Raw genomic sequence first — 15,000 nt, 5'->3', positions numbered from 1 at the left:
GAGATGGGGGACACGGGGGGACATGGGGAGGGGACACGGGGCACACGGAAGCCCCCAAGGCCTGACACCCCCTCCTGTCCCTCCTCCTCCTGTCCCCCCTCCTGTCCCCTCCTCCTGTCCCTCCTCCTCCTGTCCCCCCTCCTGCCCCCTCCTCCTCCTGTCCCTCCTCCTGTCCCTCCTCCTCCTGTCCCTCCTCCTGTCCCCTCCTCCTGTCCCCTCCTCCTGTCCCTCCTCCTGTCCCTCCTCTTGTCCCTCCTCCTGCCTCCTGTCCCCCCTCCTGCCCCTCCTCCTGTCCCCTCTTCTTGTCCTCTCCTCCTGTCCCTTCCCCTCCCCTCCCCTCCCCTCCTCCTGTCCCTCCTCCTGCTGTCCCCCTCCTGTTTCCTTCTCTCCCTCCCCCTTCATCCCCCTCCTCCTGTCCCCTCCTGTCCCCCTCCTTCCCTCCTGTCCCCCCTCTCCCTCCCTCGTCCCCCCTCCTGTCCCTCCCTCCTGTCCTCCCTCCTCCCTCCTGTCCCCCTCTCCCCTCCCTCCCTCCTGTCCTCCCTCCTGTCCCCCCTCTCCCTCCTGTCCCCCCTCTTCCTCCTGTCCCCCCTCTCCCTCCTGTCCCCCCTCTCCCTCCTGTCCCCCCTCTCCCTCCTGTCCTCCCTCCTGTCCCCCTCTCCCTCCCTGTCCCCCCTCCCCTCCCTCCTGTCCCCCCTCTCCCCTCCCTCCCTCCTGTCCTCACTCCTGTCCCCCCTCCCCTCCCTCCCTCCCTGTCCTCCCTCTCCCTCCCTCCCTCCTGCCCTCCCTCCTGTCCCCCCTCTCCCCTCCCTCCCTCCTGTCCTCACTCCTGTCCCCCCTCCCCTCCCTCCCTCCTGTCCTCCCTCTCCCCTCCCTCCCTCCTGCCCTCCCTCCTGTCCCCCCTCTCCCCTCCCTCCCACCTGCCCTCCCTCCTGTCCCCCCTCTCTCCTCCCTCCCTCCCGTCCTCCCTCCCGTCCTCCCTCCCGTCCCCCCCGCAGACGGGCCCCCCGAGGAGGCCGGGCACGCTGAGCCCGCAGCCCCTTCTGGCCCCCCAGGACCCCGCGGCCCTGGGCTTCCGCCGGAACAGCAGCCCCCAGCCGCAGACGCAGGCGCCGTGAGGGGACCCCGAAACCGAGCCCCCGGGAACCTCGGCCCCCCCAAACCGCGCCCCAAACCTCAGTCCCCTCAAACCTCAGACACCCCAAAACCGAGGACCCCTGGAACCTCAGCCCCCCAAAACCGAGGACCCATGGAACCTCAGCCCCCCAAAACCAAGGACCCCCAACCTCAGACACCCCAAAACTGAGGACCCGGAAACCTCAGCCCCCAAAACCAAGGACCCCAACCTAAGTCCCCCCAAACCTCAGACACCCCAAAACTGAGGACCCAGAAACCTCAGCCCCCAAAACCGTGGCCCCCCAGAACCTCAGCCACCCCAAAACCAAGGACCCCAGAACCTCAGCCACCCCAAAACCGTGGCCCCCCAGAACCTCAGCCCCCCAAAACCTCAGCCACCCCAAACCGAGGACCCCTGAAACCTCAGCCCCCCAAAACCGAGGACCCCAGGGACATCAGCCCCCCAAACCTCAGCCCCCCAAAACCAAGGACGCCAGGAACCTCAGCCCCTCCCGGAACCGCGGTCCCCGGAACCTCAGACACCCCCAAACCTCGGCCCCCCAAAACCTCCAACCTCCCAAACCACGGCCCCCCGAAATCACGACCCCCAAAACTTCAGCCCCCTGGAAACCACGTCCCCCAAACCTCAGCCACACGAACCTCGGCCCCCAGAACCTCAGCCCCCCAAAACCTCAGCCCCCAAAACTGAGGATCCCCCAAACCTCAGCCCCCAAAACCGTGTCGCCCTGGTGCCTCAGACACCCCAAACCTCGGCCCCCCAAAACCGTGTCGCCCTGGAGCCGCAGACACCCCAAAACCTCAGCCCCCCAAAACCACACAATAAAACACTCCGTGAAGACGAGCTGAGCTTTTATGGAGCGAACGTGTCATTTCCTCGAGGGGGACCCCGGTTTGGAGGGAAACTTTGGGGGGGACCCCGGGGATTGTCAGCGCTCTTTGGGGGGCCCCTTGGGTATTAGTGGTGTCTCTGGGCCCTTTTGGGGGACCTCTCGGGGAGGGGAGGGGTCTTGGGGTCCTCCCTTGGGTAGTGGGGATCTCGGGGCACTTTGGGGGGGACCCTGGGGATTTTCAGGGCCCTTTGGGGGTCCCCTCGGGTATTAGGGGGCCTCAGTGCTCTTTGGGGCCCCCTTGGGTATTGGGGGGCCTCAGGGCTTTTTGGGGGAGCCCCAGGAGTCTCGGGACCCTTTGGGGGATTCCCTCGGGTAGTGGGGTGCGTCAGGGCCCTTAGGGGGACCCCTCGGGTATTGGGGGGCCTCAGAGCCCTTTTGGGGGTTCCTCAGGGCCCTATGGGGGACCCCTCGGGTATTGGGGGGCCTCAGAGCCCTTTTGGGGGTTCCTCAGAGCCCTTTGTGGGACCCCTCGGATATTGGGGGCCTCAGGGCTTTTTTTGGGGGCCCTCAGGTATTAGGGGGCCTCAGGGCCCTTTGGGGTCCACCTCGGAATCGGGGGCTCAGGGCCCATTGGGGGGTCTTTAGGGCCCTTTGGGGTCCCCCTCGGTATCGGGTAGTGGGGTGTCTCAGGGCCCTTTAGGGTCCCCCTCGGAATCGGGGGGCTCAGGGCCCTTTGGGGTCCCCCTCGGAATCGGGGGGCTCAGGGGCTCTGCCGGGCGGCCTGGAGCAGCCTCTCCTCCCTCCGGCGGCGAAGCTTCCTCTTGAACTCCTCCATCTCGCGGAGCTGCGGGAAAGGCAGGAAACGGGGGACCCCACTTCCTCCTCAGGGCCCGGGTTCGAATCCGCCCCCGCCCACCGCCCGCGAGTCCTCCCCTACCCCAGGCCGGCGAGAGGGAGGATTCCCACATCCCCTGCCTCCTCCTCCTCCTCCTTCTCCTCCTTCTCTTCCTCCTTCTTCTCTTCCTCTTCCTCCTCCTCCTTCTCCTCCTCCTCCTCCTCCTTCTCCTCCTTCTCCTCCTCCTCCTCCTTCTTCTCCTTCTCCTCCTCCTCCTTCTTCTCCTTCTCCTCCTCCTCCTCCTCCTCCTCCTCCCCCTCCTCCTCCTCCTCCTCCTTCTCCTCCTCCTCCTTCTCCTCCCCCTTCTCCTCCTCCTTCTCTTCCTCCTCCTCCTCCTCCTCCTCCTCCTTCTCCTCCTTCTCCTCCTCCTCCTCCTCCTCCTCCTCCTCCTCCTCCTCCTCCTCCTCCTTCTCCTCCTCCCCCTCTTCCTCCTCCTCCTCCTTCTCCCCCTCCTCCTCCTTCTCCTCCTCCTCCTCCTCCTCTTCCTCCTCCTTCTCCTCCTCCTCCTTCTCCCCCTCCTCCTCCTCCTTCTCCTCCCCCTCTTCCTCCTTCTCCTCCTCCTCCTCCTCCTCCTCCTCCTTCTCCTCCTCCTTCTCCTCCCCTCTTCCTCCTTCTCCTCCTCCTCCTCCTCCGTCCTCCCCTCCTCCCCCACCCGCTCACCTGCTCCTCCTTCTCTCGCGGCCACAGCTCCCTCTGTGGGCGGGAGGGGGTCTGTGTGAGGACGCGGAATGGGGGTCCCCCTCCCCCTCCCTCCCCTCCTCCCCCTCCCTCCCCTCCTCCCCCTCCTCCCCGTCCTCCCCACTCACCTTCCTCCGCACCACCGACTCCTCGAACCACCCGGCCTGGTTCGAAACCCAGAACATGACCACAGGGAAGGTGAGGTAGAGCGACATCTGCGGGGGGAGGAGGGAGAGGAGGAGGGGGAGGGGGGAGAAGGGGGTTCACGAGGGGGTGGGGGAGGGTCCCCAGCCCCTCCTCCCTCCTTCCCCTCCTCCTCCCCCTCCTCCTCCCTCCTCCCCGGGAGGACTGACCCGAAACACCTCCAGCTTCACCCCCATCGCGCCTCCCGCCGCGCGGAACCGCCGTTGCGCGGCTCCGCGTTTCCTCCCCGGACGCGGAGAGAGACGGACGCGCGCCGCCGACGTCACTTCCGGGCGCGGCTTCCGGTCACGGCTTCGTCCTCTTCCGGAGCCGACGCCTCCGCAACGCGGAACCAATGTTGCGCGGGTCCGGCGACCGCCCGGAGTCATTAAACGGGAGGACGCGCGCCGCCGACGTCATCTAACGGCGACTCTCCTCGCCGCTTCCGATTACGGTTTTGTCCTCTTCCGGAGCCGACGCTTTCGCACGTCGGAACCAATGTTGCGCGACTCCGGCGTCCGCCCGGAGCCATAAAACGGGCGGACGCGCGTTTCTGCGTCATCTGACGGCGCCTCCCCTTCGCCGTTTCCGGTTACGGCTTTGTTCTGATGCAGCGCGAGCGCGGACGCCCCGAGCCCGGGGGGAGCGGGGCTTTTTCGGCTCGACGTCATCATGAGGCGACGCCCCGCATCGCGGAACCACTTTTTGGACGACTCCAGCGTCCGCCCGGAGCCATAAAACAAGCAGACGGGCGGCTCCGACGTCATCTCTCGGCGCCTGCCTCGCCGCTTCCGGGTAGAGTGTCGTCTACGCGCGGCGCGGCCAATGGGAGACGAGCCCCGCCCCTTCGTGGGCGGGGCGTCCGCGGGTGACGTCATCCGGGCGCGGCTTCGTCACCCCCGAGTCTCGCAGAGCCCGGAAGGACGACGGCGATGGCGAGGATGGCGCGGCCCGAGCGGCCCGACCTGGTGTTCGTGAGTCCGAGGAGGAGGGGGAGGAGGAGCGGGAAGACGGAGAGGGAGGACGGGGAGAGGGAGGACGGAGAGAGGGATGAGGGAGGAGGAGGCGGAGGACGGAGAGGAGGAGGGGGAGGAGGAGGATGGAGAGGGGGAGGAGGGCGGAGAGGAAAGGGAGGACGGGGAGGAGCGGGTGGAGGGGGAGGACGAAGAGAGGCAGGACGGATAGGAGGAGGGGGAGGAGGAGGAGAAGGAGGAGGACGGGGAGGAGGAGGAGGAGGGGGAGGAGGGGGAAGGGGAGGAGGAGGAGAAGGGGGAGGAGGAGGGGGAGGAGAAGGAGAAGGAGGAGGAGGAGGAGGGGGAGGAGGAGGAGGAGGAGGAGGAGGAGGAGGAGAAGGGGGAGGAGGAGGAGGAAGGGGAGGAGAAGGAGGAGGAGGAGAAGGAGGAGGAGAAGGAAGAGGAGGGGGAGGAGGAGGAGGAGAAGGGGGAGGAGGAGAGGGAGGAGGAGAAGGAGGAAGAGAGGGAGGAGGAAGGTGGGGTGGGGATGTAGAGACAGAGAGGAGGATGCAGAGACAGAAACGGAGAGAGAGGGAGACAGGGTGCAGAGAGACAGAGAGAGAGAGACACACACAGAGAGGCTCCAGAGAGAGAGAGACAGAGTGTAGACAGAGAGAGACAGGGAGACAGGCTGCAGAGACAGAGAGAAGGCTGCAGAGAGAGAGATAGGGTACAGAGACAGAAACGGAGAGAGAGACAGGGAGACAGGGTGCAGAGAGAGACAGAGACAGAGAGAGAGAGAGGGTCCAGGGAGAGAAACAGAGAGACAGGGTGTAGAGACAGAGAGAGACAGGGAGACAGGCTGCAGAGAGAGAGAGAGAGGCTGCAGAGAGAGAGATACGGTACAGAGACAGAAATGGAAAGAGAGACAGGGAGACAGTGCAGAGAGAGACAGAGAGAGAAGGCTGCAGAAAGAGAAACAGAGAGAGAGAGAGACAGAGATAGAGAGAGGCTCCAGAGAGAGAGACAGAGCGACAGAGTGTAGAGAGAGAGAGACAGGGAGACAAGCTGCAGAGACAGAGAGAAGGCTGCAGAGAGAGAGATATTGTACTGAGACAGAAATGGAGAGAGAGACAGGGAGACAGGGTGCAGAGAGAGAAACACACAGAGAGAAACAGAGAGTCAGAGAGAGGGAAACAGGGTGCAGAGAGAGACAGAGAGAGGGTCCAGAGAGAAAAACAGAGAGACAGGGTTTAGATAGAGAGAAAGAGAGACAGGGAGACAGGCTGCAGAGACAGAGAAGGCTGCAGAGAGAGAGACAGGGTACAGAGACAGAAACGGAGAGACAGACAAAGAGATAGGCTGCAGAGAGAGAAACAGAGAGAGAGGGAAAAGGTGCAGAGAGAGACAGGGAGACAGGCTGCAGAGACGGAGAAGGCTGCAGAGAGAGAGAAAAGGCTGCAGAGAGAGAGGGAAACAGGGTACAGACAGAGACAGAGAGAGAAACAGAGAGACAGGGTGTAGAGAGAGAGAGACAGAGACAGGCTGCAGAGAGAGACAGGGTACAGAGACAGAAACAGAGAGAGACAGGGTACAGAGAGAGACAAAGAAACAGAGAGACAGGGAGACAGTGCAGAGAGAGACAGAGAGAGAAGGCTGCAGAGAGAGAAAAGGCTGCAGAGAGAGAGAGAGAGAGAGACTGTGCAGAGACAGGGAAACAGGGTGCAGAGAGAGAGAGAGAGAGAGAGAGAGCGAGCTCGGGTGAAGACGGAAGGAGTTGGAGAAGGAGCTGGAGGTAGACCAGATGGCCGGAGTCAGCTCAAGGCCGAGCACAGCGATTCAGGGAGAAGCTGACGGGAGCCAGACCGGACCAGTCAGCCGGGAGGGGGTGTGAGCGCGGACGGCGGCCCAGGGAGAGCTGAGGACTGACCGCGGCCCTCCCCTCCTCTGCCCTTCTCTCTCCTCTCCGCTCCTCCCCCTCCCTCCTCTCCCCTCCCTCCCCTCCTCTCCCCTCCTCTCCCCTCCCCTCCTCTCCCTCCCCTCCTCTCCCCTCCCCTCCCTCCTCTCCCCTTCTCCCTCCTCCTCCTCTCCCTCCTCTCCCCTCCCTCCTCCCCTCCCCTCTCCTCCTCTCCCCCTCCCCTCCTCTCTCCATCTCTCCCTCCCCTCTCCTCCTCTCCCCCTCTCCTCTCCCTCCTCCCCTCCCCTCCTCTCTCCACCTCTTCTCTCTCCTCTTTTCTCATCTCCTCTCCCTTCCCCTCCCCTCCCCTCCTCCCCACCTCTTCCCTCCTCCTGTTCTCCCCTTCTCTCCCCTCCTTTCCCCGTCCTCTCCTCCTCCCCTCCCCTCCCTTCCTCCCCTCCTCCCCCTTCTTCCCTCCCCTCCTCTCCCTCCTCTCCTCTCCCCTCCCCCTCCCCTCTTCTTTTCTCCTCCTCTTTCCTCCTCCTGTTCTCCCCCCTCTCCTCCCCCTCCTCCCCATCCTCCTCCCCCCCCCCCGCAGGAGGAGGAGGACCTCCCGTACGAGGAGGAGATCATGCGGAACCAGTTCTCCGTCAAGTGCTGGCTCCGCTACATCGAGTTCAAGCAGGGGCGCCCCGGCCGCGCCTCAACCAGCTCTACGAGCGCGCGCTCAAGCTGCTGCCCTGCAGGTGCCGCCCGCCCTCCCCCCCCACCCGGGGCCCCCGCCCTCCCCCCACACCCGCCCGGGGGCCCCGCCCTCCCCCCACACCCACCCGGGGCCCCCGCCCTCCCCCCACACCCGGGGCCCCCGCCCTCCCCCCACACCCGCCCGGGGCCCCGCCCTCCCCCCACACCCGCCCGGGCCCCCGCCCTCCCCCACACCCACCCGGGGGCCCCCGCCCTCCCCCCACACCCACCCGGGGGCCCCCGCCCTCCCCCCCCACCCGGGGCCCCTCCCCCCACCCACCCGGGGCCCCCGCCCTCCCCCCCACCCACCCGGGGCCCCCGCCCTCCCCCCACCCGCCCGGGGCCCCGCCCTCCCCCCACACCCGCCCGGGGCCCCCGCCCTCCCCCCCACACCCACCCGGGGGCCCCCGCCCTCCCCCCCCACCCGGGGCCCCTCCCCCCACCCACCCGGGGCCCCCACCCTCCCCCCACCCACCCGGGGCCCCCGCCCTCCCCCCACACCCGCCCGGGGCCCCCCGCCCTCCCCCCACACCCACCCGGGGGCCCCCCGCCCTCCCCCCGCCCTCCCCACCCACCCGGGGGCCCCCACCCCGCCCTCCCCACCCACCCACCCGGGGGCCCCCCGCCCAGGGCTTTCCCTCCTCCCCACAAGGGCCGGGACCCCCCTCGCCCTCCCCCTCACGCTGTCCCCGTCCTCTCCCCCTCACGCTGTCCCCCTGTCCCTTCCCCCTCACGCTGTCCCCTGTCCCCTCCCCTCACGCTGCCCCCCTCCCCCTCACGCTGTCCCCCTGTCCCCCCTCCCCCTCACGCTGTCCCCCTCCCCCTGTCCCCTCCCCTCACGCTGCCCCCCTCCCCCTGTCCCTTCCCCCTCACGCTGTCCCCCTGTCCCCTCCCCTCACGCTGCCCCCCTCCCCCTGTCCCCTCCCCTCACGCTGTCCCCCTGTCCCCTCCCCCTCACGCTGTCCCCCTGTCCCCTCCCCTCACGCTGCCCCCCTCCCCCTGTCCCCTCCCCTCACGCTGTCCCCCTGTCCCCTCCCCCTCACGCTGCCCCCCTCCCCCTGTCCCCTCCCCTCACGCTGTCCCCCTGTCCCCTCCCCTCACGCTGCCCCCCTCCCCCTGTCCCCTCCCCTCACGCTGCCCCCCTCCCCCTGTCCCCTCCCCTCACGCTGTCCCCCTGTCCCCTCCCCTCACGCTGTCCCCCTCCCCCTGTCCCCTCCCCCTCACGCTGTCCCCTGTCCCCTCCCCTCACGCTGTCCCCCTCCCCCTGTCCCCTCCCCCTCACGCTGTCCCCCTGTCCCCTCCCCTCACGCTGTCCCCTGTCCCCTCCCCTCATGCTGTCCCCCTGTCCCCTCCCCCTCACGCTGTCCCCCTGTCCCCTCCCCTCATGCTGTCCCCCTGTCCCCTCCCCTCACGCTGTCCCCCTGTCCCCTCCCCCTCACGCTGTCCCCCTGTCCCTTCCCCCTCACGCTGCCCCCTGTCCCCTCCCCCTCACGCTGCCCCCCTCCCCCTGTCCCCTCCCCTCATGCTGTCCCCCTCCCCTCCCCCTCACGCTGCCCCCCTCCCCCTGTCCCCTCCCCCTCACGCTGTCCCCCTGTCCCCTCCCCTCACGCTGCCCCCTGTCCCCCTGTCCCCCTGTCCCCTCCCCTCACGCTGTCCCCCTGTCCCCCTGTCCCCTCCCCCTCATGCTGTCCCCCTCCCCCTGTCCCTTCCCCCTCACGCTGCCCCCTGTCCCCCTGTCCCCTCCCCTCACGCTGTCCCCCTGTCCCCTCCCCCTCACGCTGTCCCCCTCCCCCTCACGCTGTCCCCCTGTCCCCTCCCCTCACGCTGTCCCCCTGTCCCCTCCCCTCACGCTGTCCCCCTGTCCCCCTGTCCCCTCCCCTCACGCTGTCCCCCTGTCCCCCCTCCCCCTGTCCCCTCCCCCTCACGCTGTCCCCCGTCCCCTCCCCCTCACGCTGTCCCCCTGTCCCCTCCCCCTCACGCTGTCCCCCTGTCCCCTCCCCCTCACGCTGTCCCCCTGTCCCCTCCCCCTCACGCTGTCCCCTCCCCCTCACGCTGTCCCCCTGTCCCCTCCCCCTCACGCTGTCCCCCTCCCCCTCACACTGTCCCCTGTCCCCCCTGTCCCCCAGCTACAAGCTCTGGTACCGCTACCTGAAGGCGCGGCGCGCGCAGGTGAAGCACCGCTGCGTCACGGACCCCGCCTACGACGACGCCAACAACTGCCACGAGCGCGCCTTCGTGTTCATGCACAAGGTGGGGGGAGGGGAGGGGAGGGAGGGCGCCTTCGTGTACATGCACAAGGTGGGGGGAGGGGAGGGGGAGGGGAGGGGAGGGAGGGGAGGGGAGGGAGGGAGGGAGGGCGCCTTCGTGTTCATGCACAAGGTGGGGGGAGGGGAGGGGAGGGAGGGTGCCTTCGTGTACATGCACAAGGTGGGGGGGAGGGGAGGGGGAGGGGAGGGCGCCTTCGTGTTCATGCACAAGGTGGGGGGAGGGAGGGGAGGGGAGGGAGGGCGCCTTCGTGTTCATGCACAAGGTGGGGGGAGGGGAGGGAGGGGGAGGGAGGGGAGGGGAGGGCGCCTTCGTGTTCATGCACAAGGTGGGGGGAGGGGAGGGAGGGGGAGGGAGGGGAGGGGAGGGCGCCTTCGTGTTCATGCACAAGGTGGGGGGAGGGGAGGGAGGGGGAGGGAGGGGAGGGGAGGGCGCCTTCGTGTTCATGCACAAGGTGGGGGGAGGGAGGGGAGGGGAGGGAGGGGAGGGGAGGGCGCCTTCCTGTTCATGCACAAGGTGGGGGGGGAGGGAGGGGAGGGGAGGGGAGGGAGGGGAGGGCGCCTTCGTGTTCATGCACAAGGTGGGGGGAGGGGGGGAGGGGAGGGAGGGGAGGGGGAGGGCGCCTTCGTGTTCATGCACAAGGTGGGGGAGGGGGAGGGGAGGGGAGGGGAGGGAGGGGAGGGAGGGAGGGGAGGGCGCCTTCGTGTTCATGCACAAGGTGGGGGGGAGGGGGAGGGAGGGGAGGGGGGAGGGGAGGGGAGCGCGCCTTCGTGTTCATGCACAAGGTGGGGGGGAGGGGGAGGGAGGGGAGGGGAGGGGAGGGGAGGGCGCCTTCGTGTTCATGCACAAGGTGGGGGGGAGGGGGGGAGGGGGAGGGGAGGGGAGGGCGCCTTCGTGTTCATGCACAAGGTGGGGGGAGGGGGAGGGGAGGGGAGGGCGCCTTCGTGTTCATGCACAAGGTGGGGGGAGGGGAGGGGAGGGGGAGGGCGGGCGCCTCCGTGTTCATGCACAAGGTGGGGGAGGAGGGGAGGGCGCCTTCGTGTTCATGCACAAGGTGGGGGAGGGGAGGGGAGGGGAGGGGAGGGCGGGCGCCTTCGTGTTCATGCACAAGGTGGGGGGGGGAGGGGGAGGGGAGGGAGGGCGCCTTCGTGTTCATGCACAAGGTGGGGGGGAGGGGGGGAGGGAGGGGAGGGGAGGGGAGGGCGCCTTCGTGTTCATGCACAAGGTGGGGAGGGGAGGGGGGAGGGAGGGGAGGGGAGGGGAGGGAGGGGAGGGGAGGGGAGCGCGCCTTCGTGTTCATGCACAAGGTGGGGAGGAGGGGAGGGGAGGGGAGGGGGAGGGGAGGGGAGGGCGCCTTCGTGTTCATGCACAAGGTGGGGGAGAGGAGGGAGGGGAGGGGAGGGGGAGGGGAGGGGAGGGTGCCTTCGTGTTCATGCACAAGGTGGGGGAGGAGGGAGGGGAGGGGAGGGGGAGGGGAGGGGAGGGTGCCTTCGTGTTCATGCACAAGGTGGGGGAGGGGAGGGGAGGGGGAGGGGAGGGGAGGGTGCCTTCGTGTTCATGCACAAGGTGGGGGAGGAGGGAGGGGAGGGGAGGGGGAGGGGAGGGAGGGTGCCTTCGTGTTCATGCACAAGGTGGGGGAGGGGAGGGAGGGGAGGGGGAGGGGAGGGCGCCTTCGTGTTCATGCACAAGGTGGGGGGGAGGGGAGGGAGGGGAGCGCGCCTTCGTGTTCATGCACAAGGTGGGGGAGAGGAGGGGAGGGGAGGGAGGGCGCCTTCGTGTTCATGCACAAGGTGGGGAGGGGAGGGAGGGGAGGGGAGGGCGGGCGCCTTCGTGTTCATGCACAAGGTGGGGGAGGGAGGGGGAGGGGGATGGTGGGGGCCTTCGTGTTCATGCACAAGGTGAGGGAGGGGGAGGGGAGGGCGGGCGCCTTCGTGTTCATGCACAAGGTGGGGGAGGGAGGGGGAGGGGGATGGTGGGGGCCTTCGTGTTCATGCACAAGGGGAGGGAGGGGGAGGGGAGGGCGGGCGCCTTCGTGTTCATGCACAAGGTGGGGGAGGGAGGGGGAGGGGGATGGTGGGGGCCTTCGTGTTCATGCACAAGGTGGGGGGGAATGTGGGATAATGTGGATGGGGAGATGGGGATGAGGATGAGGAGATGGGGATGAGGATGAGGAGATGGGGATGAGGATGAGGAGATGGGGATGAGGAGATGGGGATGAGGAGATGGGGATGAGGATGAGGAGATGGGGATGAGGATGAGGATGAGGAGATGGGGATGAGGATGAGGAGATGGGGATGAGGATGAGGAGATGGGGATGAGGATGAGAAGATGGGGATGAGATGAGGATGGGGAGGAGGATGAGGATGAGGAGATGAGGATGAGGAGATGGGGATGAGGATGAGGAGATGGGGATGAGATGAGGATGGGGAGGAGGATGAGGATGAGGAGATGGGGATGAGGATGAGATGAGGATGAGGAGATGGGGATGAGGAGATGGGGATGAGGATGAGATGAGGATGAGGAGATGGGGATGGGGATGAGGAGATGGGAATGAGGATGGGGATGAGGATGAGGATGATGGAGATGAGGATGAGGATGGAGATGGGGATGAGGATGGAGATGGGGATGAGGATGAGGATGATGGAGATGAGGATGGGGATGAGGATGAGGATGGGGATGAGGATGGGGATGAGGATGGGGATGAGGATGGGGATGAGGTTGAGGATGAGGATGAGGTTGAGGATGGGGATGAGGTTGAGGATGAGGATGAGGATGAGGATGAGGATGAGGACGGGGATGACGGATCCCCCCTCCCCCCGCAGATGCCCCGCCTGTGGCTGGACTACTGCCAGTTCCTGATGGAGCAGGGCCGGGTGACGCACACGCGCCGCACGCTGGACCGCGCGCTGCGGGCGCTTCCGGTGACGCAGCACGCGCGCATCTGGCCGCTCTACCTGCGCTTCCTGCGCGCGCACCCGCTGCCAGAGACGGCCGTGCGCGGCTACCGCCGCTTCCTGGAGGTGCCGGGGGCGGGGCTTCGGGGCGGGGGCGGGGCCGCGGCGCTGGCCAATCGCTGCCTCCGGGGCGGCCATTTTGAGGAGACGGGGCGGGGCCTTAGCCTGGGCGGGGCAAGCTGTGGCCAATCGCTGCCTCCGCGGTGGCCATTTTGAGAATGTGTGGGCGGGGCGAGCTGCGGCCAAATGCTGCCTCCGCGGTGGCCATTTTGAGGTGTGGGCAGGGCCTCAGTCTGGGCGGGGCGAGCTGCGCCGCTCACTGGCCAATCGCTGCATCTGTGGCGGCCATTTTGAGAAGGTGTGGGCGGGGCCAGTGCGCGGGGGCGGGGTGAGCTGCGGCCAACGCTGGCCAATCGCTGTCTCCGCGGCGGCCATTTTGAGGAGGCGGGGCGGGGCCAGTGCGCGGGGGCGGGGCGCGCGGGGCCGGCTCCGGCGCGGCCACGGGTTCGAGTCCTCCCCGTCCTCCCCCGCAGCTCAGCCCCGAGAGCGCGGAGGAGTACATCGACTACCTCAAGTCCAGCGACCGCCTGGACGAGGCCGCCCAGCGCCTGGCCACGGTGGTCAACGACGAGCGCTTCGTGTCCAAGGCCGGGAAGTCCAACTACCAGGTGGGGGGAGGACGGGGAGGACGGAGAGGGGGGGAGGGGGGAAGGATGAGGATGGAGATGAAGATGGGGATGGGGATGGGATGGGGATGAGGATGGGGATGAGGATGAGGAGATGAGGATGGGGATGAGGATGAGGATGAGGATGGAGATGGGGATGAGGATGGAGATGAGGATGAGGATGGGGATGAGGATGAGGATGAGGATGAGGATGGGGATGAGGATGAGGGTGAGGATGGGGATGGAGATGAGTCTGGGGATGAGGATGGGATGAGGATGAGGATGGAGATGAGGATGGGGATGAGGATGGAGATGAGGATGAGGATGGAGATGGGGATGAGGATGGGGATGAGGGTGAGGATGGGGATGAGAATGATGGGGATGAGGATGGGATGAGGATGGGGATGAGGATGGGATGAGGATGGGGATGAGGGGATGAGGATGGGGATGAGGATGGGGATGAGGATGAGGATGGGGATGAAGATGGAAATGAAGATGAGGATGGGGATGAGGGGATGAGGATGGGATGGGGATGAGGATGGAGATGGGGATGAGGATGGAGATGAGGATGGAGATGAGGATGAGGATGAGGATGAGGATGAGGATGAGGATGAGGATGGGGATGAGGATGAGGATGGAGATGAGGATAAGGATGAGGATGAGGATGGAGATGAGGATGAGGATAAGGATGAGGATGGAGATGAGGATGAGGATGAAGATGGGGATGAGGATGGAGATGAGGATGAGGATGGAGATGAGGATGAGGATGGGGATAAGGATGGGGATGGGGATGAGGATGCGGTGGGCGGAGCCCGTCCCCCTGGACCGGCGCTGACTCCTCTCCGTCCTCCCTCTCCGTCCTCCCTCTCCGTCCTCCCCCTCCCTCCTCCCCCGCAGCTGTGGCACGAGCTGTGTGACCTCATCTCGCAGAACCCTGACAAGGTCCAGTCCCTCAACGTGGACGCCATCATCCGGGGGGCCTCACGCGCTTCACGGACCAGCTGGGCAAGCTGTGGTGCTCCCTGGCCGACTACTACATCCGCAGCGGCCATTTTGAGAAGGTGGGGGCGGGGCCTCGGGCGGGGGCGGGGCCTCGGGCGGGGGCGGGGCCTCGGGCAGGGGTGGGGCGAGCCGCGGCCAATCGCTGCATCCGCGGCGGCCATTTTGAGGTGTGGGCGGGGCCTGAAACAGGGAGGAGCAAGCCGCGGTGCTTGCTGGCCAATCACTGTCTCTGCAGTGGCCATTTTTAAGAAGGTGTGGGCGGGGCCTGAGACATGGGGCGGGGCGAGCTTTGGCCAATTGCTGCATCTGCGGTGGCCATTTTGAGGTGTGGGCGGGGCCTGACGTGGGGCGGGGCGAGCCGTGGCCCTCGCTGGCCAATTACTGTATCCGTGGCGGCCATTTTGAGAAAGTGTGGGCGGGGCTACGGGTTGGGGCGGGTCAAGCTAAGGCCAAATGCTGTCTCCACTGTGGCCATTTTGAGAAGGTGGGGGCGGGGCCTGAGCCCTGGGGCGGGGCCTTTGCAAGGGGCGGGGCGAGATGTGGCCAATCACTGCATCCATGACGGCCATTTTCAGGTGTGGCGGGGCAAGCTGTGGCCAGTCGCTGTCCCCGCGGCGGCCATTTTGAGACGGTGTGGGCGGGGCCGGGGGCGGGGCGAGATGCTGCCTCGCTGGCCAATCACCGTATCCGCAGCGGCCATTTTGAGGAGGCGGGGGCGGGGCCAGCGCGCTGGGGCTGGGCGTTTGGAGCCGGCTGGGGCGCGGCCGCGGGTTCGAGTCCTCCCCCTGTCCCCGCAGGCC

General features: G+C 67.3%; 3 protein-coding genes across 5 annotated transcripts in view; 2 read left to right on the top strand and 1 right to left on the bottom strand.

Moving 5' to 3' along the window:
• Pcp2 (Purkinje cell protein 2) overlaps positions 1 to 1,975 on the top strand; it is a 3,065-nt gene extending 1,090 nt beyond the window's left edge. The window contains exon 3 of the mRNA XM_060375913.1: positions 996 to 1,975. Within this exon, the coding sequence (XP_060231896.1) occupies positions 996 to 1,115 (120 nt within the window). The 3' untranslated portion in view covers positions 1,116 to 1,975. The remainder of the gene's footprint in view (positions 1 to 995) is intronic.
• Positions 1,967 to 4,310, bottom strand: LOC132650559 (protein PET100 homolog, mitochondrial). 3 transcript variants are annotated; one of them, XM_060375910.1, is made up of 4 exons: positions 3,891 to 4,045; positions 3,666 to 3,752; positions 3,520 to 3,552; positions 1,967 to 2,808 (listed from the first exon to the last, which is right to left on the bottom strand). In XM_060375910.1, exons 1-4 carry the CDS (start codon positions 3,915 to 3,917, stop codon positions 2,725 to 2,727), a joined length of 231 nt encoding a protein of 76 aa, XP_060231893.1. In that variant the 5' UTR covers positions 3,918 to 4,045; the 3' UTR covers positions 1,967 to 2,724. The 3 variants fall into 3 exon arrangements, with proteins under 3 accessions (XP_060231893.1, XP_060231894.1, XP_060231895.1); XM_060375911.1 differs by lacking the exon at positions 3,520 to 3,552 and having other exon boundaries at positions 3,891 to 4,310; XM_060375912.1 differs by lacking the exon at positions 3,520 to 3,552 and having other exon boundaries at positions 3,666 to 3,701; positions 3,891 to 4,310.
• Positions 4,311 to 4,534: 224 nt separating this feature from the next.
• Positions 4,535 to 15,000, top strand: part of Xab2 (XPA binding protein 2) — a 43,489-nt gene continuing 33,023 nt past the window's right edge. Inside the window, 9 exon segments of the mRNA XM_060375902.1 lie at positions 4,535 to 4,694; positions 7,169 to 7,256; positions 7,259 to 7,316; positions 9,441 to 9,564; positions 12,402 to 12,599; positions 13,067 to 13,201; positions 14,096 to 14,168; positions 14,171 to 14,259; positions 14,998 to 15,000. The exon segment at positions 14,998 to 15,000 is cut by the window's right edge and continues 142 nt beyond it. Coding sequence (XP_060231885.1) covers positions 4,653 to 4,694; positions 7,169 to 7,256; positions 7,259 to 7,316; positions 9,441 to 9,564; positions 12,402 to 12,599; positions 13,067 to 13,201; positions 14,096 to 14,168; positions 14,171 to 14,259; positions 14,998 to 15,000 — 810 coding nt within the window. The 5' untranslated portion in view covers positions 4,535 to 4,652.

Source organism: Meriones unguiculatus (assembly GCF_030254825.1).
Source record: "Meriones unguiculatus strain TT.TT164.6M chromosome 13 unlocalized genomic scaffold, Bangor_MerUng_6.1 Chr13_unordered_Contig_2907, whole genome shotgun sequence".
NCBI lineage: Eukaryota > Metazoa > Chordata > Mammalia > Rodentia > Muridae > Meriones > Meriones unguiculatus.
The sequence above is the reverse complement of the archived record's forward strand: the minus strand, read 5'-3'. Positions and strand labels throughout refer to the sequence as shown.

Bases quoted from the DNA above. Each gene is read 5' to 3' on its own strand.
- LOC132650559 (XM_060375911.1), bottom strand. From the start codon at position 4,109: ATGACTCCGGGCGGTCGCCGGACCCGCGCAACATTGGTTCCGCGTTGC. The intron at 3,753-3,890 runs GTCAGTCCTCCC...CTCCCCCCGCAG, and splicing joins TGAAGCTGGAGGTGTTTCGG to ATGTCGCTCTACCTCACCTT. The intron at 2,809-3,665 runs GTGAGTGGGGAG...CCTTTCCCGCAG, and splicing joins AGTCGGTGGTGCGGAGGAAG to CTCCGCGAGATGGAGGAGTT.